This window comes from Siphateles boraxobius, unplaced genomic scaffold, assembly GCF_051911475.1.
Source record: "Siphateles boraxobius isolate OS27281-9 unplaced genomic scaffold, OSU_SipBor_1 6, whole genome shotgun sequence".
In the NCBI taxonomy this organism is placed as follows: domain Eukaryota; kingdom Metazoa; phylum Chordata; class Actinopteri; order Cypriniformes; family Leuciscidae; genus Siphateles; species Siphateles boraxobius.
The window spans coordinates 5,963,075-5,989,321 of NW_027509186.1; the positions used below are offsets into that span (position 1 = coordinate 5,963,075).

Here is a 26,247-nt window from a genome sequence, read left to right on the forward strand (position 1 = left end):
TGGGGTGGCAATTCCAGGGAAAGAAGTAGAAATGAGTATAAAAACATCTAATAATTTAGGGGTATATTCTGTAGAGATGTTGGCAATTTTAAGTGCTTTGCAATGGGTGGAAAAGGTAAGACAGGGAAAGGTTTTAATATGCTCTGATTCTTTATCAGTTTTGGCAAGTTTAAGGTCATTCCATTCAAAAGCTCGGCAAGATATCCTGTATGAAGTACTTCAATTAAATACAAGATTAAGTCATATGGGATGTCAGGTTAAATTTATGTGGGTTCCAGCACATGTTGGTATTACAGGTAATGAGATAGCAGATAGGCTGGCTAAAAGGGCGCTAACAAAAGGGAATGTAGAAATGCAGGTTAATATTAGTAAAGCAGAGGTTAAAAGCATAATTTGGGAGAAAATAAATAAAAGGTGGCAAGAGAGGTGGGACAGAGAGAAGAAAGGGAGGCACTTATACCAAATTCAGAGAAATGTTAAAGAGGATAGGGTGGGAAGTGGGAATAGGAGAGAAGAGGCTGTGATGACGAGGTTAAGGTTGGGACACTGTTCGCTGAATAAAACACTAAAGATGATAGGGAAGCACCCGACAGGGTTGTGTGAGGGATGTCAAGAAGATGAGACAGTGGAGCACATAATTATGAGGTGTAGGAGATATGAAATGCAGAGGCAGGTGATGAAGAATAAGTCGAGGCAGATTGGGGTGCAAGAGATTACATTAAAAGGGTTATTAAGAGCAGTAAATGGGACGCAGAATAGAATATTGATGTCTTTTTTAAGGGAGGCGGGAGTTTTCAATAGGATTTAATTGATAAATAAAGTTTGTTGTGTATGTGAGTGTTTATATGAAGAGAATTAAGGTTATGTAAGAGTAGGAAAGAGAATGGACAATGATGTTTTGTAATTATTGTATCTGATCCACACTCCGGAGTAGAGGGGGCGGTAATGCACCAAAAAGCTGGATGCCAACCGCCGTAAAATTGAAAAGAAGAAGAAGTAGTCTAGTAGGTCTGTTAAGTTACTTCATGTGTTTAGCCTTTGTTTTGTTCTGTTTAAGTTGACCTCTTTTATGGGCCCAGAACTTTCAGTTTTTCTGTAACTTAGTTGTATTTTTTGTTTTGTAAATAAAAACTTCTATATTTTTTGGAAACTTATTTTTTACTCCTCATGCCTGCCAGCTTGGTCCCTCACACAGTGCATGTCTCCTTCTCATCCTCTTTCTCCTCAGCAGGGTATATTAGTTTGTAAACTTTATGCTGCTGAATGTAGGCCTAGGAATCGGACAAAAAAAATGTCTAACGTTGCAAAACCAAAAAAAACTTGTTATGAATCCGAAATACTTCGTGACAAAGTCCGAAATAAAACAAGGATCTGTATAGGAGATGCCTTTGAAAGATGGAGACGGCTGAAAACGGAGAAGAATTTGAAGACCGACGCTAATTTTCTCCTGGACAGGTAAGATTCATCTATGTTTGGCTAACTTGTACTTAATGTAAATGGACATTTCAAATATTCATGACAGTCGAACAAAGTTATGCATGTTCGTGCAAAGTAACATTAAATCATAACTGAGGTCTCAATCAGGCTGAAACAAGTGAGAGCAGTAGCTAGAAGTGCTACCTCAAAATAAACATTCTCTACCTTTTGGGCTATGCACTAAGTTAGTGTTGGTTTTGGAAGCACTAGGCACAATTGCACGGTAAAATAACCTTTTCTAATGTCCATAACACCAACGAAAAGCACATTGTAGCCTATGATGTGAATAATTTGTCCCACTTGGAGCGTTTTGTAGCCTACTTGTTTATCATGCATGTAATCTTTCACATCACATATTTTAGCGTTATGGACGTGTACTGCATACAGCTGGTCGCTTTCACTTATAGCGTCAGCTAAATGAATAGCTGTATCTTTGATGTCGGTTACACACAGTGACAGAGGCACTTGTACTTACGTTAATGACAGATACCTACCGTCACAAGTTAGACTAACAGCTACTGTTCTAACAATGTACTGTCACATACGAGTTTACATCTTTACGATTATATTTTGCTAATCGGCATTAGTACATTTTTGCGATAGGCTATATATAATTACTTTGCAAAACATCTCTCATTTGAAGCATAAACATAATTAACAGGAGAAAAAAAGTACTGTGTAGGACTCGTCACTTGTCATTGGAAGCTTCTTGAAGCAGCCTACGTTCCTGCTGTATCCTGCAGCCTATCTGGCAACCTCGAGTCAGAGAGGAGGGGGAGGGGATACAAATGATTGCAGTACCAGTTCTGGCCACAATCTTACATACGGCTCCTTTAACAGTCAACTAGAAATCTGTTGTAACGCATTCTGTGAATGTGTGTGTATATACTGTATATGTGTGAACTTACATTCACATTTATCTGGGAACATGTATGTGCAATATATGTATAAATACACAATAAAGGATAAAACGTTGTGAATAATACATATAAAATATTTATAAATGAAGACAAAAACAGTATTATATGTATTAATATATAGTAAAATTGTCTCAATTTCACAGCACTAGAATAGATCATGATGAATATTTACAGTTTTTCTCAGTTGCTTTAGTACATTTCTTGAATCATCCTTAAGATTTGTTAACCAGTAAGTGGATTTCTCCAAACAATTCGTTCAAACAGCACCACACAATGGATTATCTGCAAAAGCCTGTACCTTGCCCAAACCCATAGTTCATCTCTCAAAACTCAGTATTTATGTCAATGAACATATCAGTGCTAGCAGAATGACAAGTCCTTTTGTCACAAGTCAAAATGCTTAGTCATGCTATCAAAATAACAGTGTAGGCCACTCTGTATTACCTGATGTAAACTATACCGACAATTTTGATGACAATGATTGAAAAATGCACAAGACTGCATTTTAAGTCAAGTCAACCTTATGGAACAAAAATATATGGGAATATACTGCAAAATATAATGCAATATATTACGTAATACTTTTCCATATATGGGAAACTAGTGCTTATATTTTTCAATATACTGCGAGAGAGAGAGAGAGAGAGAGAGAGAGAGAGAGAGAGAGAGAGAGAGAGAGAGAGAGAGAGAGAGAGAGAGAGAGAGAGAGAGAGAGAGAGAGAGAGAGAGAGAGAGAGAGAGAGAGAGAGAGAGAGAAGAAGAGAGAGAGAGAGAGAGAGAGAGAGAGAGAGAGAGAGAGAGAGAGAGAGAGAGAGAGAGAGAGAAGAGAGAGAGAGAGAGAGAGAGAAGAGAGAGAGAGAGGGAGAGAGAGAGAGAGAGAGAGAGAGAGAGAGAGAGAGAGAGAGAGAGGAGAGAGAGAGAGAGAGAGGAGAGAGAGAGAGAGAGAGAGAGAGAGAGAGAGAGAGAGAGAGAGAGAGAGAGAGAGAGAGAGAGAGAGAGAGAGAGAGAAGAGAGAGAGAGAGAGAGAGAGAGAGAGAGAGAGAGGGAGAGAGAGAGAGAGAGAGAGAGAGAGAGAGAGAGAGAGAGAGAGAGAGAGAGAGAGAGAGAGAGAGAGAGAGAGAGAGAGAGAGAGAGAGAGAGAGAGAGAGAGAGAGAGAGAGAGAGAGAGAGAGAGAGAGAGATGGTTTAATATAGGTCAGATTAAACATTATTTCCAATCTAGACAATTACAGTAATAAGGTCTGTATATTCTACCATTCATATTAATACATATGATTGGTAGCCTTAGTTAAAATGATTTGAAATCAAATCACTATTCAGGGATCGAATTTACATTGTAATAGCAGTAATTATTTTGGGCAAAGATTTGACTCTGGTCTTCGTTCAAGTTTAATTTGTTTACTGAAAGATCGTGCACAAACAGAAACTAAACAATAAATAAAGTCCGGTCAAAAACTTTTTTTGACGGTTTTGCTCCGTCTTTCTTTCGTTCTTTGAGGAAGTGCGCAATTTTTAAAGGGGACGTCAATTCTTAAAGGCGATAAAGACAGTTCCAATACTAAAACAGAGCAAAATATTTCAACTTAAACAGGGGGGGTGCTCAACGAATGTACATAAATAACATCTAAACTAATTTAAATACTTAAACACATAAGCTTTTAGTGTTAAGTTTTAATTATTCCAATTATGGCTCTTACATTCTAGGTTTTTTTTTAATCACACCCATTCCTGGGCTGATATATCAGTGTTCACCCTGGTTAATGTGTATAAGTATTTCACATTCATCACCTCTGTCCCATTCCGGCTTGAACCAGCCCCCTCCTTCTTGTTCTACTCTCACTGCGCAAATAAAAACCTTTAAAGCCACTGGCAAAAACAGATGTAAAGAAAAAACTGAACTGAACATAACATTTTGGAGAAGAGGGATGGAAGTCTCTGGCTCATTGGTGCTGGTTTTAGTCTTGGCTGTGTTGGTGTTGGTCAGATGGAAAAGAAAGCCAAGTGGACGTCCTTTGCCCCCGGGGCCGCTGGCACTGCCACTGATTGGAAACTTGCCGATAATTGACAAGCGTGCACCCTTTAAAAGCTTCATGCAGGTAAGAGAGAATGCAGGACTTTGTGTCTGAATTGTATGTTTTAAATAGAATCATGTGAGAAGTATCATAATCACAATCGTAAGGATGTTGCATTGTTAGGCAGATGTTATGCAAAATGCAATCATCTGCACTAATGAATTAACTTGAGATTTGGATCTTTTTAACTTTGCTAACATTTTTTTACACCTCAAGATGCTTAGTGATTTATACCTGTTGCTTTCACTGTACTGTGTATGATTCATTAGAATGTGATCTACATGAGGGGGAATCACATAAGAGAGACATACTGTAATGTGTACTGTTGGTGATGCTCTATGACCAGGGTACAAACATTGAAAAATGGAAGCGAAGTAGGCACTGCCCCTGCACACATCAAATGTCCTTCACTATAGGATTGGCATTCTAATTAATCCTGTCTTTGAAAATGAATTGTGCCGCTCCATCTAACTTTGGTGGCTTTTATCTGCACCATAGAAGTGTATAGATGTAAAGTCGCACAGCGATTACTTGTGAGATATAAAGTTGCTATTATTATTATTATTATTATTATTATTATTACACTCAATAGTTTTAAATTATTATTATAATTTTTATAATGTTGGATCTGATCTGGGAAAAATTCTCCAAATTCTTATATTCACACTGGTAATATTTATCACTCATAAAGACAACCATGTCCATATGACATCACTGATATTTTCTGTATATTTTATATAGCTAAAATACAACTGGCCCGGGGTCTTGTCTGATCTCATCTGGGGCTCAATGTTATTCGGCAATACTACAGAGCAAGTCCTCATAAATGCTTCTAATGTCTGCAACGTATAAGTCTGCTGAACCAAAAGCAAGATTAGCCCCACCCGTAAGCAGACAATGAGGAGCAACAATATTGTATTAGTTGCTATCAGAGAGTAGTCTATTTACAAACATGAACCTGTCCCAGTCCTTCGAATGAGATGTTAAACCGAGGTCCTGACTCTTTGGTGGTCATTAAAAATTCCACGATGTTCTTTGGAAAAAGGGTAGGGTTTTAACCCCGGCATCCTAGCCAAATTTACCCATTGGCCCCTGTCCATCATGGCCTCCTAATCATCCCCATATACTGATTGGCTCTATCCCAGGTAACAGATTTTTGTTATAAGAACGTTCCCATGATGGTAACTTCAAATGAACCAATCATTCATCAACATCTAAATCTCTTTTAGTTCTCAATAAGAACTTCTGTAGACGTATGACAGAAATAAAGTCAGTCTGGTTAGTAATAAGTGAAGCTGGTAATGCTGTTTTTGTTGTTTAATCCTCCTCTAATGAGATCTTGAGATATTTAATGTAATTTCTTCAATTGATTTAATCTAAGGCAGTGGCTGAAGAAAGTTCTAGTTTGTGTTCTTATTTCTCTTTCTTTCATCATACCTTCAAAAACACGTTCAGCAAAAACTCCAGTGTTAAATTAATTCTCCTGGGAGTTTATTTGGCTCCAGACTAAAGAGTGTTAAAGTGTTAAAATATGAGCGTTAAAGTTAATGAGTTAAGTGATTTATTGAGTGATGATTGACCATTATTGAAGACACCTGATGTTACCAAGCAGAATCACCAAAGGAGAAAATACATTTTTTAAGCCACCTTTTGATGATCAGTGTTTGCTTTAGTCGGGCTCTCGACCCTTAAGCTATTAACATTAGATTTAGTTTGGCTGCTGTAACTGAGTTATATCTGCCAGATGAACAAAAAGAAAAGGTGATCTGGCGGTGTTGGTTATGTTTTGACATTATCATCATTTGACCTGAATCACTGAACTCATTTAGAGAGTTAGATTGGCCTTGTTGATTACAGCAGCCCTGTGATTCTATAGCAAACGATTTTCAGCATTTTCAATATACTCAGAAATATTTCTTAAATTATTCTGATCAAAAGACTTTAGAAACATTATTTTATTTAGACACTTGTAACATACCATCTTGAAATTCTAGAGATAGTACGAAATCATTATAAAGAGGTAGGGTACCATCCGTTGAGTTCTGCAGTGATTATATTTAAGTGCCGAACAAGTAACATCAAACGTGTTCACCCTTCACTCAAAAACATACCATATTTACATATCAGTTCAATCGTTTGTATGATAGAAAAACCTGAGTTTCCAACATCGCTTGTCACAAGTCCAGCGTTCTCAAAGTCAATGATGGCATGATGATTTCAGTCAATATACATCCACAAGAAGTTCCACAGGTTTAAGCAGTTCGAAGACTACAAACTCAGTCAATAATCCATTGATAATTCCCACGCACATTAAGCGGTCGAACTTAGCATAAAACAGTCCAATAGAGAAACTTGTCTCAAGACTTTAGCATGTGCTCAATTAGAACATAAGGCTTAAATGAGTAGCAAAGAAAACCACAATTTCTCGTCAAAAACGTCTCAGGTTACGTATGTAACCCCTAGTTCCCTGAGAGGGAACGAGACGCTGCATCGAGACGCGGTGGGAACGCCCTGCGTTATTGCGTCGTGAAGCACGTGTATAATCAGTCCAATGGAAAAGTGAGATGTCATAGGCGGGTGACGTCATCCACCAGAAAGCTATAAAGCACCCCTGAAACAGACCGCGACAGCTTCTGAAAAGCTGAAGCAAGTCGATCTCAGGCATGCAGGGAGTATGGCAGGGGGACGCAGCGTCTTGTTCCCTCTCAGGGAACCAGGGTTACATGCGTAACCTGAGACGTTCCATATCAGGGGATTTCGAGCTGCGTCGAGACGCGGTGGGAACACCATACCCACAACACCATAGTAGCAAATGCCTGTCCTGTGTGAAGTCCCTAATGACACTAAGAAGCAAGCACCCTGGAACCTGGAGTCCAGCCAAGATCCAAGCCATAAAATCACACAAATGTATGCGGTGAGGACCAACACGCCGCATCACAGATGTCACTGAGGGAAACCCCCGACAACAAAGCCTTAGAGGCAGCCATACTCCTGGTAGAATGGGCCCGGACAGCCAAAGGTGATGGCTGACCTGCCGCTTCATAGACAAGTTAAATAGCCTCGACTATCCACTTACTCATAACCTGCTTGGAAGCAGGGTTACCCTTTCTAGGTGACCCGAAACAGACAAATAGTTGATCTGAATTACGCCAGAGGGCAGCTCTGTGCACGTACACATCCAACGCCCGAACAGGGCACGGCAGATGTCTTTCCTGATCTGGTGTATTAAAAGGTGGAGGACAGAAGGCCTGCAGCACAATTGGGCCCATCACATTATTAGGGACCTTAGGGATATAGCCCTGCCTAGGGTGAAGAAAGGCTTTCAACATGCCAGGTGCAAATTCTAGGCATGAAGGAGCAACCTACAAGGCTTGCAAATCACCAATGTTCTTGATCGAATAAATATCAAAGAGAAATAAAGTTTTTAGAGTAAGGAACTTCTCTGAAACCTCTTCAATGGGCTCGAAGGGAGCCAAAGCCAAGCCTTCCAGTACAATGGCCAGATCCCAGGCTGGTGCTCTATTGCGCAATGCAGGCCTCAGCCTCAGGGTACCATGGAGAAAACGAGTAATAAGAGGATCTCTCCCTAATGAAGCACCACTCAAAGGGGTGTGGTAAGCAGATATAGCCACCACATACACCTTCAAGGTGGTTTTCTCGTGGAGGGAGCTCTAGACTGGAGTATGGTCTCCACGACCTCAGTCGAGAGACCTGATTCTATGAGCTGAGCCCCCTCAGGGGCCAGGCCTACAGTTTCAACAGCTCGGGGCGAGGGTGAAAAATCATGGCCCCTGCTTGGGACAGAAGGTCCCTCCTGATCGGAATCTCCATCGAGGGGCGTCTAGAAGGGACACTAGGTCCGAGAACCAAACTCGGGCCGGCCAGTAGGGGCTACTAACAATAGATGGGCCCCTTCCCGGCGAACCCTCTCCAGAACTCCTGGGAGCAAAGATATCAGCGGAAAAGCATACAGGTGTAGCCTCGGCCACACCTGCACCATCGCACCCAAGGGGAGCTGGGTGCGTGAGGGAGAACCACATGGGACAGTGTGTTGAATCTGACGATGCGAAAAGGTCGACCTGAGCCTGACCCAAATTCTCCCAAAGGAGCATCACCACCTCGGGGTGAAGTCTCCATTCCCTGGGCCTCAGCCCCTGCCTCGACAGGATATCCGCTCCCTGATTTAAATTCCCTGGGATATAAATTGCCCTGAGAGACAGTAATTTCCCTTGGGCCCATAGGAGGATCTGATGAGCCAGTTTGCAGAGATGTCGTGACCTCAGACCCCCCTGATGGTTGATATATGAGACCACTGATGTGTTGTCCGTACGGACAAGCACGTGGTGACTACTCAGGTCTGGCAGGAAGTGTTTGAGTGCTCGAAACACCGCCATCATTGCTAGACGATTTATGTGCTAGGGAAGAAGATGGTCCTGCCAAAGACCCTTCGCCTAGCGACCACTCATGACCGCCCCCCCAACCTGTGAGGGAAGCATCCGTCGATAGCGTTATGCGTCGACAAGAAGCCCCCAACACTGGGCCTTGGGCGAGGAACCAAGGTTTGTTCCACATGACCAAGGCACGTAGGCATCGCCGCGTGATGATCCGAACGACATCTCAATGCCGAACTGCCGTCTGCTCGGATTGAGCAACCAATCGTCGATATAGTTCAACACGTGGGTGCCCTGGAGTCTCAAGGGAGCCAGAGCTGCATCCACGCATTTCGTGAAAGTGCGGGGTGATAAACCTAGGCCAAACGGAAGAACCCGATATTGGTATGCTTCTCCCCCGAAAGCAAACCTCAGGAACTTCCTGTGATGAGGATGGATGGAATATTGAAATACGCGTCCTTCAAGTCTATCATTACAAACCAGTCCTCGGACTGAATCTGTGACACGATCTGTTTGAGTGTAAGCATTTTGAACTTGAGTTTCGAACCGTGCGGTTTAGTTGCCGCAGATCTAGAATAGGGCGCAACCCCCCATCCTTTTTTGGAACAATGAAGTACCGGCTGTAAAACCCTGACTCCCTGCTGGGAGGAGGAACCCTTTCTATAGCCCCCCTTTCGTAAAAGAGTCAGCACTTCCTGCTCCATAACCAGAGCCTGCTCGGGGTCCACCACGGTTGGGAGGACCCCCATAAATCTGGGCAGACGAGAACCGAACTGAATTCTGTAACCCGCTCTATTATATGCAGGACCCAATGAGAAATATTTGGCAGTAGTTTCCACGCTGACAGAAAATCTACTAAGGGTACCAGTCTCTCGAGACTGGCCTCTGGATTTAGTCGAACAGCCACTTCGGTGCCCTGCAATGGCGAACCGGCAGGGAACAACTGAACTGGCTGCTTTACGACCCTACTCGAAGGATCGCATGGGGACGCTGACACCTCGGTGCCCTGAAACGGCGAACCAGCAGGGAACAACCGAACTGGCAGCGCTGCGACTGTCCTCAGAGAATCGCCCCCCCCAGAGGGCACCGAGCAGGAACGATTTCTCGAAACCGTCCCTCCCCGGAGGGGATCACCCTCAGAAGCCTGATAGCCTCGGCGTCAGGACTTCTTCTTTGTCGCAGCCTTTTTAGAGACGATGACAGTCCTCAGATCTTGCCTTCCTCTAACCGGCTTTGACTGCGAACGCCACCCAGGCGCCTCGAATTGAGGAGGAGCCCGAGTGGCGACGCTTTGTTTTGGTTGCACACGATGCTGTAAGGAGCTAGTAGATGGCCGAGACTGCCCCCGCCCAGCAGTCTCAGGGATATTAGATCGGCGAGGAAGAAACCTCTGGAACGCTGCTGTTTGTTTTTTATTCTCCTGAAATCTATCGACGACTGTATTTATAGCGTCGCCGAACAGACTTCCAGGAGAAAGCGGAGCGTCCAGAAGAACAGACCTGTCTCGATCTTTGATATCAGAAAGATTTAACCATAAATGACGCTCCATGGCCACCAGGGCTGCCATAGAACGGCATATTGATTTGGCCGTCTCCTTGGTGGCACGGAGAGACAGATCTGTTGCGCGACGCAATTCTCGAATTGCGTCAGCGCTGACTTCCTCGCAATCGTCCATATCCCTAAGCAGGTCAGCCTGATATGCTTGTAAAATCGACATTGTGTGTAAACATGCCGCGGCCTGACCTGCTGCCATATATGATTCACCCACCAGCGCTGGAGTGGCTTTTAATGGCTTAGTGGGTAACGTCGGGGCTTTAAGAGATGACGCTGACTCTGGAGAGAGATAGCTCGCAAGCGTCTCTTCAGCCGGAGTCATTGTCATATAACCATAATGCTTAATACCCATAACATTACTGTAGTTAGATGTCTGAGGATTAAAAATACGAGATGAGACCGGTTTATTCCACGATCTCGACACCTCAGTGTGGAGATTGGGAAAAAACGGTAAGCCCCGAATAGGAGGTTGTGATTTTGATGGAAGGAATCTCTCATCTAATAAATTCTTTTTATTAACATTTTATTTATTTAGCTATTCCTCGGCTTGCTAGTCAATATTTAATTTAGACACAGCACCAGTTATAACCTTTAAAAGCTCCTCATCAACAGAGGTATGAAGCGGCGAACTCTCATAATCCCCTGCATCAATGCTAGCAACATCCAATTCCTCAGAGCTGGATAGTCGCAGCATTGGTGCCTAATCTCGAGGAAAAGAAACCGCAGCGCGTGCTTCTCCCTGAGATAAGGCACTGGATCTAACAGGTGAAGGCTGAGATAGGGCAGAGGCCGTCTCAAACCCCGCTGTCAGATCCATTTGCGAATTTATATATATAGATAAATACTGTGAAATATTGTGCTTGTGACAGACAACAATAAATAGACAGGGACAGTATACAGAGAGCGCTTGCTAAAGGCACAGAAGCTATCGCGGTCTGTTTTCAGGGGTGCTTTATAGCTTCCTGGTCGATGACGTCACCCGCCTATGACGTCTCGCTTTTCCAATGGACTGATTATACACGTGCTTCACGACGCAATCACGCAGGGCGTTCCCACCGTGTCTCGACGCAGCTCAAGTTCCCTTGTAAGGGAACCAAACCACAGATGAATACCTTGAGCAACCGCTCACATCCATGTTTTTTTCCCCCTTTAACTTCATTTCTTCTCTGCTTATATCTGCATCCTCCACCCTCTAAGTTGAGGACATCGCCCCCTGGTGTAGCGGAAAAGCAATAGTAACTGTGAATTCAACCTAAAACTGTTACACTCCCACCCCTTTAGGAGAAGGCTGGACAGCCCCATAAAAGGGTTTCAACTTTTCAACATGATATGTGTCAATATTACCAGGATCATCAAGCAATTTTACCTTAAAGTTCACCCTGTTAACCTGTGACACGATCTCAGCAGGATCTTGCCATTTGGCTAACTTTGCCACGAAAGTGTTCGCTGTACAAGACAATGGGTGAGTGAGTATCCAAACTAAGTCTCCTACTTGATACTGTATTGATCTCCTATGTAGATTTTAATTTCGGGCTTGTCGTTCTTGCTCTTTGCCATCATTCTCCTTTACTCTTTCGAGCATCGCTTTTTGCCGCTCTAGCAAAGTATATGCCGGCTGGTCAGGGTTTGGAGGTTTCCGCACCAGCCGTTCTAATGGCTCTTTCAATTTCCGGCCTAAGGCAATCTCAGCTGGAGTATGGTCAGTACTCTCCTGCCAGGCGGAATTGATGGCATATGGAAACTCGGCAATCTATCTATCCCATTTTTTGTGATTATCATGGACGTAAGAGGCAATCATCGTTTTAAGGACCTTGTTGACACACTCCGTAAGATTGGTCTGGGGATGGTAGGCGGTGGTACGTTTCTGTACCACTCCCCACTGTTTACAGGTCTCATTTAACAGCTGGGAAGTGAACTGCGGTCCCCTATCCGACACCAGATACACGGGTGTCCCCCACCTTGTGAAGATGTCTTTGCTTAAGACGCTGGCTATAAAAGGGGTCTTTGGTGATCTCATCGGGATCATTTCTACCCACTTGCTGCAGTAGTCAACTACCACCAATAGATACTCATTCAATCGAGTGCTTTTGGGGAACGGCCCCATCAAGTCGATCCCCATGTATCCTGGTTCAACCACTGGTGTAGACTGTAGTCAACCTGTGAGCTTGGTAATGTGAGGTTTATATTGTTGGCATACTTGACTTTCCTTACATATCCTCCAGACATCTTTACGAATCTCAGTCCCGTAAGTTACTTCCAATAGCCTCCTCAATGTCTTCATCCGTCCAAGATGACCACTTAATGGGTTGGTGTGTGCGTATTGCAAACACTGTTCATGAAACTTGGTCGGCATGACAACCTGTAAATTCTGGCCTCCGTTCTTATCCATAGTACTTCTGAAAAGGTAGGCATTTAGGTTGACATAACGTACATGGTTAGAAGATTTCGCATCACCCACTTTTACCTCACCCCACAGTGGCTGGAAAGTAGCATCTTCCTTTTGTTCATGACCAATATCTTCCCAGCTCGTAAGTCATAGGATACACTGTTTGCATGAGATAGAGCTATAGTGCCTTGACTTTCTTCTTCCACTCCCCTTGACAACGTATCTGAAACCAGATTACATTGGCCTTTCCGATACTTTACACTAAACTCAAAGCTCTGCAGTGTGATCGCCCATCTTGTGAGATGAGAAGAAGGTTGAGGGTGATTAAAAACCCAGGTCAGGGCAGAATGGTCTGTCACTACCTCAAAATGACGCCCCTCTAGGTACTCACACCACTTCTCCACTGCCCACACGACCGCCATACACTCTTTCTCTGCTGGAGAATAATGCTTTTAAGCCCCTTGCAAAAGCCTTGAAGCGTATTCAACTACATTCTACCTTTGCTTAGTCTCGTGCACAGCTCCAAGTCCTACATTACTAGCATCAGTCTGCACTCGAAAGCCTCGACTAAAGTCAGGAGGTCGCAGTATTGGAGCAGTCTGAAGAGCATTTTTAACGGTTTCACAGGCTTGTCGACATTTCGGCCGTCCAATCCCACCTAGCACCTTGTGGCGAACAGGACGGCCCGAGCGACGTGAGAGAACATCGCGAGGCGGGTGGCGCGATTGCTAATGAGAAACACCTGTGAAGCACACCGGTCTCGCATCTCTCACGGAGGAGCGGAAGCATAAAGTAGGAGCGACGACGTTGATGATCGAGAGAGGAACAGGCCTGTATTTTAGTTGAGTTTTGTTTTTTGTATATGTTTTATTTTAGCCAGCAGTCGTCCGCGAGGGGCTACTGGCGGTATTTTAGTTTGGTTTGTTTTATTTTAATAAAGTTTATTTGAATGTTCGCCGGTTCCCGCCTCCTTCTTCCCTGAACATTGCTACACTGGTGCCGAAACCCGGAAAGAGGGAGGAACGCGCTGTCAGAGAGTCCTCGCCGCTGTGGGGAATCCGCGGTGCCATCGAGCATGGTGCGCAAGTCGCCGCCGCTCGCCGTGGGCCGGAGCCTGCTGCCATCCGCCAGAAGGGGAGGAGCAGGGAGCAGGGGAGGAGCGGCCATGGACGCTCGAGGCAGTGCGCTGGAGTGAGTTTCCGGTGGGATGGTCGAGCTCGCTGCCGGCCGCCTGGGTATTGGAGGGGCGGCTGCCATCCGGGAGGGAGAGGAGGAGTCGCCGCCGCTCGCCGTGGGCCGGAGCCTGCTGCCGTCCACCAATGGAGGGGAGGAGCAGGTAGCGGGGGACTCCTACCGTCTGCCCAAGGCACCCGAGGAGCCGTCGCCGTCCACCGGGCGGCGGAGGAGCGTCGAGCCGTCCACCGAGGGCTACCCAGCGTCACCACCAGGCACTGCGGAGAAGATCGCCCAGCTGGTGGAGGACCAGATGGGAGCGCGTTGTGGGAACCGGACCAATTTTTTTTTTCCTCTCTCCCCTCTCTCGATCTGTCGCTCCTCATGCTTCCGTCTCCGTTTCCCTCGGCTTGTCGGTCCATACCCCCCAGGGATCGCCGCCGCCGGGGGAGGAGTAGGTACAGGCTCGTGGGTACCCCCCGGCCTGTGAGGGGCGATGGGGGTATGTGGCGAACAGGACGGCCGAGGACGTGAGAGAACGGCGTGAGGCCGGTGGTGCGATTGCTAATGAGCAACACCTGTGAAGCACACTGGTCTCGCATCTCTCACAGAGGAGCGGAAGCATAAAGGAGCGACGACGTTGATGATCGAGAGAGGAACAGGCCTGTATTTTAGTTGAGTTTTGTTTTTTGTATTTGTGTTTTATTTTAGCCAGCAGTCGTCCGCAAGGGGCTGCTGGCCGTTATGTTTATTTTAGGTAAGCCAGCAGTCGTCCGTGAGGGGCTGCTGGCGGTATTTTAGTTTGGTTTGTTTTATTTTAATAAAGTTTATTTGAATGTTCGCCGGTTCCCGCCTCCTTCCCTGAACATTGCTACACACCTTTTCTCTTCAGAGCATGAAGAGGTGCAGCTTGTTCAGAAAAATGTGAAATAAAGCGATGATACCATCCTGTTAGTCCTAGAAAGCGCTGGACTTCTTTCACTGACTTAGGAACAGGGAAGTTTTTTATGGCTTCAACCTTTACAGGTTCTGTCCTCACTCCTCCTTCTGATACCACAAGCCCAATAAAAGTCAAGGATTTTTACAGAAGATTACACTTCTTCAAATTCAGTGTCAGACCTGCAGTCTCCAGCTCAGCAAGCAATCGACAAAGATGCCCAAAATGTTCCTGAACACTGGAGGAATAGATCACAATATCGTCAATATAGGCAAAGCAAAACTTGCCAATGAAGTCTAGCAGAATAGAATTCATCAGTCGTTGAAAAGTGGCGGCAGCATTTTTCAAACCGAAAGGTAGACATAAAAATTCATATTGGTCATTTTTGGTCACAAAACCAGTTTTAGCAATGCTGGCCTCATCCATTCCTACTTGCCAATAGCCACTTCTTAAATCCAACGTACTGAATACGGTAGCCCCATACAGAGAAGTGAGAATATCATGTACTTGTGGCATCGGAAAGCCATCAAGGGGCATCTTTCCGTTTAACCCTCTGAGGTCGGCTAGCGCGCCATACAATATAAACAAAGTATTGAGCTTTTAGTCAAATAAAGAAAAATAAACATGATGCTAGTTTTGCCTTCTCTCTGTCAGTGAAGTCCATTCTGAAACGCGTCCGAAAATTAACTGTAATTCCGCGAATACTTGTCATACAGGCACAAGTGTTTTTCCATAATGAAGCTTGGACTCTCTTCTTTTAAATGAATTAATTTATATAAAAAAACAAATATTCTCAGTTTATGTAATCTGTATGAAAAGAGGGAGGTGTCAGTCTTTTTCTTTTCAGCTCATTATTCCTGATTACGTGTTAATGTGCCACGCCCACGGAGAGCCTGCGGTATTCAAACGCAAATGATCTAAGGCAAGATATTCAAACATGCCAACGCCCACTAGCTGGATTATAAAACACATCATGTTTAGGAAGTATCTTACTACCGCTGTGTACACAGCGTATCCCTACGCTGTGAGGAATAATACTATCTAATAACCCTGGAAAATGTACCAGAAGTGCTGGCAGTTTCATGTCGAGGAGCAACGGATCCAGCTGATGTAGTAAGTCATTTATTCTTGAGTGCTTTGTTCTAATCGCGATTTTGAATATGTCTGTAAACCCCAAAAGACTGTTTAAATATGAATTTCGTGTCTGTGTGTAGGCCAAAATGATGAATGAACAACACAGGCGCGCGCACTTCAGTTATACAGCGCGTGTCTGTGCCGTTCATTCACTCTCGCACCTATATTAGGAAACATGTTATTTTTACATGGACACATCCAAACTATATTGCTATAGCCTACTAAGATGAGTGCTTTCTCGGCTATCCTTAGCCATATGGGTAAGCACAGAAGACAACATAGACAAGGTCTCAGCACTACTCAAAGGTTGGATAGCGATATACTCTTCACATTTCTCTAAATATGCAATAGGATCTTCTCCATCCAGACTACTGAATTTAGAAAACTCAAGATTTATGGGAGTTTTAAACTGAATGGATCGAGAATAAGTTCCCAGCAGTGGAGTTGAATGCCTAACCGGTGTAGAAGTAGCATCTCTCCGCTTAAAGGCAGGGTAGGTAGGTTTGAGAAACTAGCAGAAAACTGCTGGATTTTGAAAGTATCCAACAAAGAAACTCCCACCCCTTCACTTCTGGGCTCCTTCCAAAGCCACGCCCCCAAAATACATGAACGCGTGATGCCGACCGCTGAGCTGGAGGACGCGTTTACCAGCGCCGAGCGGAGAGGAGCACAGTGCATGGAGTGACATTACCTTGTTTTGCCTTGTTTGCCTGCGCTGACTGTATATGCAGGTAAAGGTGGTACTGGGAATTTTGACTGCTCTTTCTCTGCCATAATTGTGAGACTTCGTGGCTTGCGGTCGGTACACCAAGTCAACCAAGTGCCCACATGTGGGCAGCTCCTGTTGGTAGCCATAGCAGCAAGGTAGAGTGACAGTCGCCCAAGTCAATCAGAGCACTCAGTCCGAATGGAATAATGAGCTGTGTTTAATGCAGCCCTGAGAGGACTACATACACTCTATTTTTATAAACTCCTTTTCAGAGTACTTACATTTTAGATATGTATTGGTATATAAAGACAGTTTAAACAAATTTGGCAAAAAGTGTTTTAGAAACGCATTGCCTACCCTGCCTTTAAAGCACTCCATAACTGCACGTCCCAGATCCTGAATGCTCTCCTCTAAAACTTGCTTCACTTGCTGACATTCTTTCTTAGACTCTGAAATTACCTTTACCTCTCGTTGTCTCAATGATCTTTCACAGTCTTTGACTTGGACTTCTAAACAACTGATTCTGTTCTGATAGGCATCTAAACTATCCAGCAACTGGGTTTCAAACTTATCAAAACGGACGTTCAGTTTTTCCTCTACCTCACTCATCTTATTTTCCAAATATCTAACTCTATTGGCCAAAACCATAGAGATAAGACTTCAATCCTCCTCTACAGGAGGTAGGGGAAGTGGTAATTGAGAAATACCTTCAACCTCATTAGCCTCATCGTCCTGCTCAGGTTCTAAATAAAGACTACTAAAAGATTTAATAAAATCTCGTACGGGTTCTCGAAACGAGTCTGCCCTATAATTAGGTGCTCCTTGATCCTCACTCCCATCCTCATCAAGATCAGCCATTTAGAAATATTATGAGGAAATATAATTCTCAAGAGGCTAAATGCCAAACTTACATACAACAACTTATACCAATTTGCTGTTACATAAATTAAATACATGCACTACTTTCACTCAACATAATCCAGAAGGTCCCTGTTCGGGCGCAATTTATTGTAACATACCATCTTGAATTTCTAAATGATAGTGCGAAATCTTTGTAAAGAGGTAGGGTACCATCCATTGAGTTTTGCAGTGATTATATTTAAGTTTTGAACAACTAACATCAAACGTGTTCACCCTCCACTCAAAAACATACCATATTTACATATCAGTTCAATCGTTTGTATGATAGAAAAACCCGAGATTCCAACGTCGCTTGTCACAAGTCCAGCGTTCTCAAAGTCAATGATGGCATGCTGATTTCAGTCAATAAACATCTATAGGAAGTTCCACAGGTTTAAGCAGTTCGAAGACAACAAACTCAGTCAATAATCCATTGATAATTCACACGCACATTAAGTGGTCGAACTTAGCATAAAAAAGTCCAATAGAGAAACTTGTCTCAAGACTTATTCAGCATGTGCTCAATTAGAACAAAAGGCTTAAATGAGTAGCAAAGAAAACCACAATTTCTCCTAAAAAACCAAACCACAGATAAATACCTTGAGCTACCGCTCACATCCATGTTTTTCCCCCTTTTAACTTCACTTCTTCTCTGCTCATCCACATCCTCCACCCTCAAAACTGAGGACATCCCCCCCTAGTGTAGCAGAAAAGCACTAGCAACTGTGAATTCAACCTAGAACTGTTACACACTGACATCAATAATCAGCCTGTAAATCTCAACAATGGTGACAATAATAAAGCATGTTGCAGTACATTCTGGGTGCCACCAATCAAAACTCATTCATTGCTCCTATCATGCATTGTGGTATGAATAAATTATAATCTGAATTTTTTTAGTAATTTCCTTTTCCTAATTGAATATTCTGTTTTTGTTGAGATTCATACACTGACTCTTGATGTCTGTATGTGCCTAAAAGAAAGATTTTTTTTTTATCAGAACAACTTCTGAAATCCTTTGGATTACATTGAAAATTCTGGATCTTATGCTGTAGAATCACTGTGATGCTTTAATCAACAATATATATTTAAGTCAGAGATGTGTTCAGGGATTCAGATCAAATGATGATTATGGCAATACATAACCAATACCAGATTTTCACATTTTCTCTTTGTTCATCTGGCTGTTATAACTAAATTACAACAGCCACAAACACTGATCCCCATAATGGTGACTTAAAATTGTGATTTTCTCCTTCAGTGATTCTGCTTGTTAACATCAGGTCGCTTCAATAATGATAAATGTAATGAATTATCCAACCTTGCACTGGTGTGTGATAGCAAAGTCTGTTTTCTCAACAGTGGAGCAAAACCTATGGGCCTGTGATGACAGTGTACCTCGGGCCTCAAAGAATGGTGGTTCTGGTTGGTTTTGATACAGTGAAAGAGGCTCTAGTGGACCAGGCAGATGACTTTGCACCCAGAGCCCCCATTCCCTTTCTAAACAGAGTTGTGAAAGGCTATGGTACAAGTGATGCTGGTTTACTTTTGTTTTATAAACAGATACTATCAATTTGAAGAAATTTAGTCTAGATTAAATGTTTGTAGGTCTGATCGTCAGTAATGGTGAACGCTGGCGTCAACTGAGGCGGTTCACACTCACCACACTGAGGGATTTTGGAATGGGCCGTAAAATAATGGAACAGTGGATTCAAGAAGAGAGCGAGCATTTGCTGAAGAGTTTTGAAGAAACCAAATGTGAGGAACTGACAAACACGCTCCATTTATTATGTACAAAGATTTGTATATGTTAACAGTTCTGCGCTAAAAATGATAATGATAAGGTTTTCTCCTTCAGCTAAATCAGTCGACCCAATCTTCTTCCTGAGTCGGGCTGTGTCCAACGTGATCTGTTCCCTGGTGTTTGGGCAGCGCTTTGATTATGATGACAAAAGCTTCCTGCACTTGCTCCAGATCATCTCCAGGGTTGTGCGCTTTGTCAGCAGCCCTTGGGGACAGGTAAGCAGATGATACAGGACAGGACACGAGAACTAAAAGAATAGGAAAGTATTATTTCAAATTCTGTTTAGAACCACTGCAGCTTTGCCCCTGGAACAAATAACTTGATGTTTAAGAAACATAAATAAAAAGATATAGAACAGGGGGGAAAGATTGAACAGAGTAAATTAGCTAAACATCTTTTAAAAACCTACATTTTTCCCAAGCACAGGTCAATCGTCAAAATCCTAACATTTGGCAGACAGCACCCTAACCGAAATTTCAACCCTTGTATGATTGATTTGAAATGCCCTTCATAAGGAGCAGCTTCATCAACAGTCACTCTTAAGCTCTCACAGGAATATCACAAGATTGTTGCACAAAGTCTTTGTAAGGGTGTGTTCACACTTGTAGTTTCGGTTTTCTTGGTCCGTTTGGTCCAGACCAAAAAAGAACTTTCAGCGGTCCCGGTCTGGTCCGGATGGCAGCGATCACACATTCAAATGAACCGCACTTACAAAGCAATCACAACAGGATTCGTTTAACCGAACATGCTAAGTGTAAACACACACTGGTTTTGATTGTGTGTGGAGTGAACGCAGTGGAGTATCAAATATGTAATAATTCGTTTTTTTAATAATAATTCATTTTATTTATGGGCCCTTTCAAGACACTCAAGGACATTATAAACAGTAAAATACATTAACAATGAATATAAATATGAACAAAAATTTAAATAAAATACAAATACACTGTAAAAAAATTAAATCTTAAAAAAACGGTCAATGACTGTCTATAGCTGCCAAACAAAAACTGTAAAATAAAATATTCTAATTCAAATAAAGTGCAAAAAAACTTTCACATCTGGTCCAACAATTTTACAGCGATTTCCTGAATTGTTACTATTAAACACCTTCACTGTAAAAATATAATTTTAAAATACATATTTTGCAGTGAACTACATGCATGATTAGCAAGTCTTTAAGTCAGAGATTAGGCTCTAAATGAGTTGAGTGATTCAGGTCAAATGATGATTATGTTAAAGCATAACCAACACCACCTTTCCACCTTTGCTCTTTGTTCATCGGACTGTTATAATTCAGTTACAACAGCCAAACAAAATCTAAAGTAAAAAATATAAGGGTCAACTGCAAACACCCATCTCTATAATGGTGACTTAAAATTGATTTTTCTCCTTCAGCGATTCTGCATGTTAACATCAGGTGTCTTCATTAATGGCCAATTATCACTCAATTAATCACTTAATTATCTCATTAACTTTAACACTGCTTCAGTGTTCATTTAACACTCTTGAGTGTGGAGTCAAATAAACTCCCAGGAGAGTGATTTAACACTGGAGTTTTTGCTGTCTAGCACTCCACCCCACATAGCAACGTTGTGATGGCCCAGATCCGGCCCTCATCTGGCACATGTGGAATACTTATCTGGCCCACATGCTGCGTGAAATGACGGCGCTTGGGTGGCTCACTCCTGTTTGCCAGATCTGGGCCACAAGCAGAGCATAGCAATGCCTCGTGTCAGCCAAGATCAAAGAAATAAACCAGAACTGGACCTTATCTGGCCCACAAAACCTGTGTATATTAATATTGAGTCATCACAGCCTTAATAAGCCTGTTAACAAGCAGAATCACTGAAGGAAAAAAGAGAACAGAAAAATAGACGAGCAGAAACACGAGAACTACAAATGAATTCGGCAACAGCCTTAGATGAAATAAACTAAAGATAAAAGAAAATATTAAATCTCTCAAGATCTCAGCAGAGGATTAAACAACTCCACAAACAGCATTACCAGTTTCACTTATTAATAACCAGATTAACTTTATCTCTGTTAGCGACTCAAAACCGAACCGTAAAAAAGCAAAACCCTAAGCGAAACCCTAAGCCTCAAACCTCTTAGCTTAGATGAAATGGATATATGGAAATGGATATGTATATATAAATTCATATCTATTGATATATTGTTAAATAGATTTCTATATAACAGTTGCGGCAGGTTTGAACTTTACATGTACTTTTGTCCATTTGACAGACACATTTATCTACAGTGATTTGCAATTCATTCAAGGTACAAATTTGTTTATGTGCACTTCCAGACCATCAAACCCATATCCTGGCATTGCTAAAGCTATTCTCCAAACCAGTGTTTCCCAATTCAGGTCCTGGAACAGTCCCATCCCTGCACATTTTGTCTCCCTTATCTAGCACACCTGATAAGTGTGTTATTTGACTCTCCTAGAATAAAGAGAGTCAAATAGGAGCCACAGACTGTAGTGTAAATACATTTTTAAAAATGTATTACAACTCAATTTTCTCATTCTCAACAGCTGTGCAACATCTTCCCTCGACTAATGGAGCACTTGCCAGGGAGTCATAACACCATCTTAAGAGAGATGGACGACATCAGATCCTTCATCATGAATAAGATTAAGGAGCATGAGCAGAATTTAGACTTCAGTGACCCAAAGGATTTTATTGACTGCTTCCTTATCTGACTCAAACAGGTATCTAATGTTTACAATGATTTTAAATCAGTTTTTGTCATTGTCTTTTTGCTGTGTGAAAAAAAAAAATATATATATATATATATATATATATATATATATATATATATCAGCAATATCACAAGTGTAGCCATGTAGCTTAAGGCCAAATCACAGCCATGCTGATATAGAACCAGATCGCACGGCAACGAGTGTGATATTGCAATTATATAACAGTTCAACAGCACAAGTGTGTAAATAAATAAGAAACAACAAAGGACTGTCTTTAAAAACCCTCTCTTCTGCGGAACTACTGCCTTCTGCCACAGATTAAAATCTCAAACTGACAGTTTAACAGCTGAGCCCAAGCCTCAGTTACCTCAGCAAAAGATCTGGGGGGAAAAAAGTTCCAGAGAGAAATTTTTGGACAAAATTCAGTTACATATTGCATACCTATTGAGTTACCTCATTGCATTGAGATAATTAAGTGAATATGTAAGTGATGATGAGCGATAGTGATGAGAGTAAATGCTCAATAAAAGGAGAGTTAAGAAGAGTATATGCTGAACTGAAATGTTATTTTGTGTTTTTGCACATAATGATATAGTGGAGATTGTCTCGGTTACTTACAGAGTTGGGTATAACGCGTTACAAAGTAACGCGTTACTGTATTCTAATTACTTTTCGTGGTAGCGCAGTAATGTAACTCATTACATTTTAAATTTATGTAATTTGATTACAGTTACTGATGTCAATAAAATTAAGTTACTTGCGTTACAAATGTATTGTTAAGAAAAAAATATTTAGTAAAATGCCTTTCTAATCACGTTTGGCCGGCTGCGTCAGCATGCGCTTTAATGAATTACCGGAGAACGCGCTTCATGAGGCACACACACACACACACACACACACACACACACACACACACACGAAGCGCTACACGGTTTGGAGCACAGTCTGGCCGTTTCTCAATAGTAGCCTACGAAAACTTCGGACTTGCGTCCTTGTTAGTTCAGACTGACTTGCCAAGTTCGACTCAGGAGAACGAACTCCCGAGGACGAGAGGGCGCAAGTCCGGTTATTCTGCAAACGGAACCGCGGCGTTCTTGATCGCGTCACTCAGCACGCTCTGGCTACTCCAGTTATCTCTTTATGTAGCTATATTTCAGGCAACAATTAAACGAAATATGGTATAAAGTACAACTCTGCCTCTTTTCGTCAACAATAAAACAAAATATGTTATAAAACACAACTCTGCCTCTTTCATTTAAAAAAATCGTAAACATATTAGGCTAATGGCCACACAAATGTGCGCATACATTGATTATCTTCACTGCATATATTTATAACAACACGATATATAAAACACAACCCTGCTTTTTGTTTTCATTTTAAAAATATGAAACATTATTGATCATTAAAACTGACATTTAACAGAGACAGACTTGTCATTTTATTTTATTATACATGTACATACAGTGAAGAGAATGTATAGTAAAATAAATATAAAAAATATTCTATATATTTTAAAATATATAAAATTACACAACCCTGTCTCTTTTTGTTAAATGTCAGTTTTAATGCTCAATAATATCCAGTATAAAAGTATAAGTAGCCTAAAACGTGTAAGAAGCTGTACAATTAGAAATAAAGCAAACAGTTCAGTCAAACATAAGTCAGCTCTCTAATAGGCTACAAAGTTAAAGTCACCTCTCGATGCATCCTGGGTAAAAGGGGCGGATCAGGAACACATCAGTGGTCTTGAACTGGACTTGGCTAGATGTGAACTCTGAATTGGAACAGTACTTGGGCAGCGACTGATGACGTTTCACAAGTCCACAAGAACATATTGAGAAACAGCCCTCTCTTCTGTCTCGCATGCGCGCTCTTTCTCGCTCGCTCTAGATTCCGGGAGATTTGAACTAATTTGCGGGCATCAGGGAGCCGCTATCAACATGCGGGAGACTCCCAGAACTTCCAGGAGACTTGGGATGTCTGTATTCTGCAATATTAAATTACGGAAAGAACTGAGTTTCACTTTGTAGTGTATTCTTGTAGTTTTAATAGGTTTTCAAAGTAACTTGAAAGTAAAGTAATTAGTAATCTGATTACTTTTTACATGCAGTAATCAGTAATGTAATCAAATTACAATTTTAAAGTAGTAATTTGTAGTGGATTACTTTTTTTGAGTAACTTACCCAACACTGGTTACCAATGTAACCCTCGTTCCCTGAAGGAGAGAAGGGGAGACGTGATGTTGACGTGGCGACGTAATGGGATCACTTCAGGGAGCCCTATCAACTTCGAGTGTCTACAGAACAAGCCAATGAATGTTGGCGTGCGTGAAAAGCGACACGCGCCCCGCCCCGCAAGCTGACGCACTCATTGTTTTTTCGCTGAGGAGCGGAGATTGAGACGGCCGTACTGCGATGGTCAGCGACCGTGGCGATGGGACGTCACGTCTCCCGTTCCCTCCTTCAGGGAACGAGGGTTACATTAGTAATCGAGATGTTCCCTTTCAGTCGCTCACGTTCGATGTGACGTCGACGTGGCGACGTAATGGGATCCCATAGAAAACGCTGCGGATGCTGCCACATCCAGCGCCCTATGGAGGACTCTCAGACCCCCATCTGGCTGGGGCGAAAGACCTGAGTAGAGGGAGTTCACTGCTGTTCCGTTATACCCCACACAGTGGAACACTTTGGATAACACTGGGAAAGCGTGCCTTTCCAGGGGAGAGGGACGCTGCGGAAGCCACATCCTGCCCAAAGAGAGGTAAAATGAGGAGAATACACATATGGACTGGCCGGAGGGCAGTGCAACATATGGAATGTCACTGGGGTGGCTCCAGCCTGAGAAGGAGGATGCAACACCAGGCAGTGATGCCAGAGCGGACTCTGCCCAGGGAAAGACACGGGCTCACCGCAGGGAGCTGATCGTGGAAGAATACGCATATAGGATCGCCGCTAGGGATCACGACATATGGAACCCAGCCTAGCACAAGTTACACAAACATACAAGCACTAGGCCTGGCGTTGGACGCTCCACAACGGCTGACTGCTGAAGGGGTGCGGAGGAACTTTACAGGGTTCGCCTGAGTGGGGAACTCGACTGGAGCAGAGAAGTGTACGTATCCGCTCCATGTGGAGGGGAATGGCGCAGCAAGCCGACACAAGAGCGGGAACTTCGGTGTTACCGGCTGGTTGAAGCGAGACAACAGGGAGAAACCGGCTAAACACGTAGGCTATAAAACCTAGCGAACGTGTTAGGTGTCGCCCAGCCCGCAGCTCTACAGATATCTGTCAGCGAGACGCCGTGTGCCAGCGCCCAAGAAGAAGCGACACCCCTAGTGGAGTGGGCTCTCAACCCGGGCGGGCAAGGCACGCCTTGGGTTTCGTAAGCCAAGGCGATGGCATCCACCATCCAGTGGGCCATCCTCTGCTTGGAGAAAGCCTTTCCCTTCTGCTGGCCTCCGTAACAGATGAAGAGCTGATCTGAGGTCCTGAGGCTTTCCGTCTTGTCCACGTACAAGCGCAGAGCGCGGATGGGACAGAGAAAAGCCAGGGCTGGGTCTGCCTCCTCCGAAGGCAGCGCTTGCAGGTTCACCACCTGGTCCCGGAAGGGAGAGGTGGGAACCTTGGGCACGTATCCGGGCTGGGGTCTCAGGATCACGTGAGAGTTAGCCCGGCTGAATTCGTCGACAGGAAATGCATGCAGGTCCCCTACTCTCTTGATGGAGGCCAATGTATAGAGAGGTATAGAGAGCCCCCCTCAGGATCCTGACGATCAGATTGTGCTTTCCCACTGATTTACCTTCAACTGCATCGTGATTTGCAGCGATTGCGGCAACATACACTTTAAGGGCAGAGGGAGACAGCCTTCTCCTCCAACCCATCTTGCAGGAAGGAAAGCATGATTCTGATCGAGCAAGTTCGGGGGTTCTCCTCGTGAGAAGAACACCAGTCAACGAACAGGTTCCACTTGTGAGGGTGATGGTGACTACCGCTGAGGGTAGGTTACCTAGAACCTCCGTGTCCCGTCCAGGGACCAGACATGGAGTTTCCAGAGGTCTGGACGCAGGTGCCATAGGGTGCCC

General features: G+C 43.3%; 1 protein-coding gene across 1 annotated transcript in view; it reads left to right on the forward strand.

Moving 5' to 3' along the window:
• Positions 1-4,091: 4,091 nt before the first annotated feature.
• Positions 4,092-26,247, forward strand: part of LOC143715765 (cytochrome P450 2C19-like) — a 42,546-nt gene continuing 20,390 nt past the window's right edge. The window contains 5 exon segments of the mRNA XM_077207506.1: positions 4,092-4,492; positions 19,015-19,177; positions 19,261-19,410; positions 19,511-19,671; positions 21,996-22,172. Coding sequence (XP_077063621.1) covers positions 4,157-4,492; positions 19,015-19,177; positions 19,261-19,410; positions 19,511-19,671; positions 21,996-22,172 — 987 coding nt within the window. The 5' untranslated portion in view covers positions 4,092-4,156.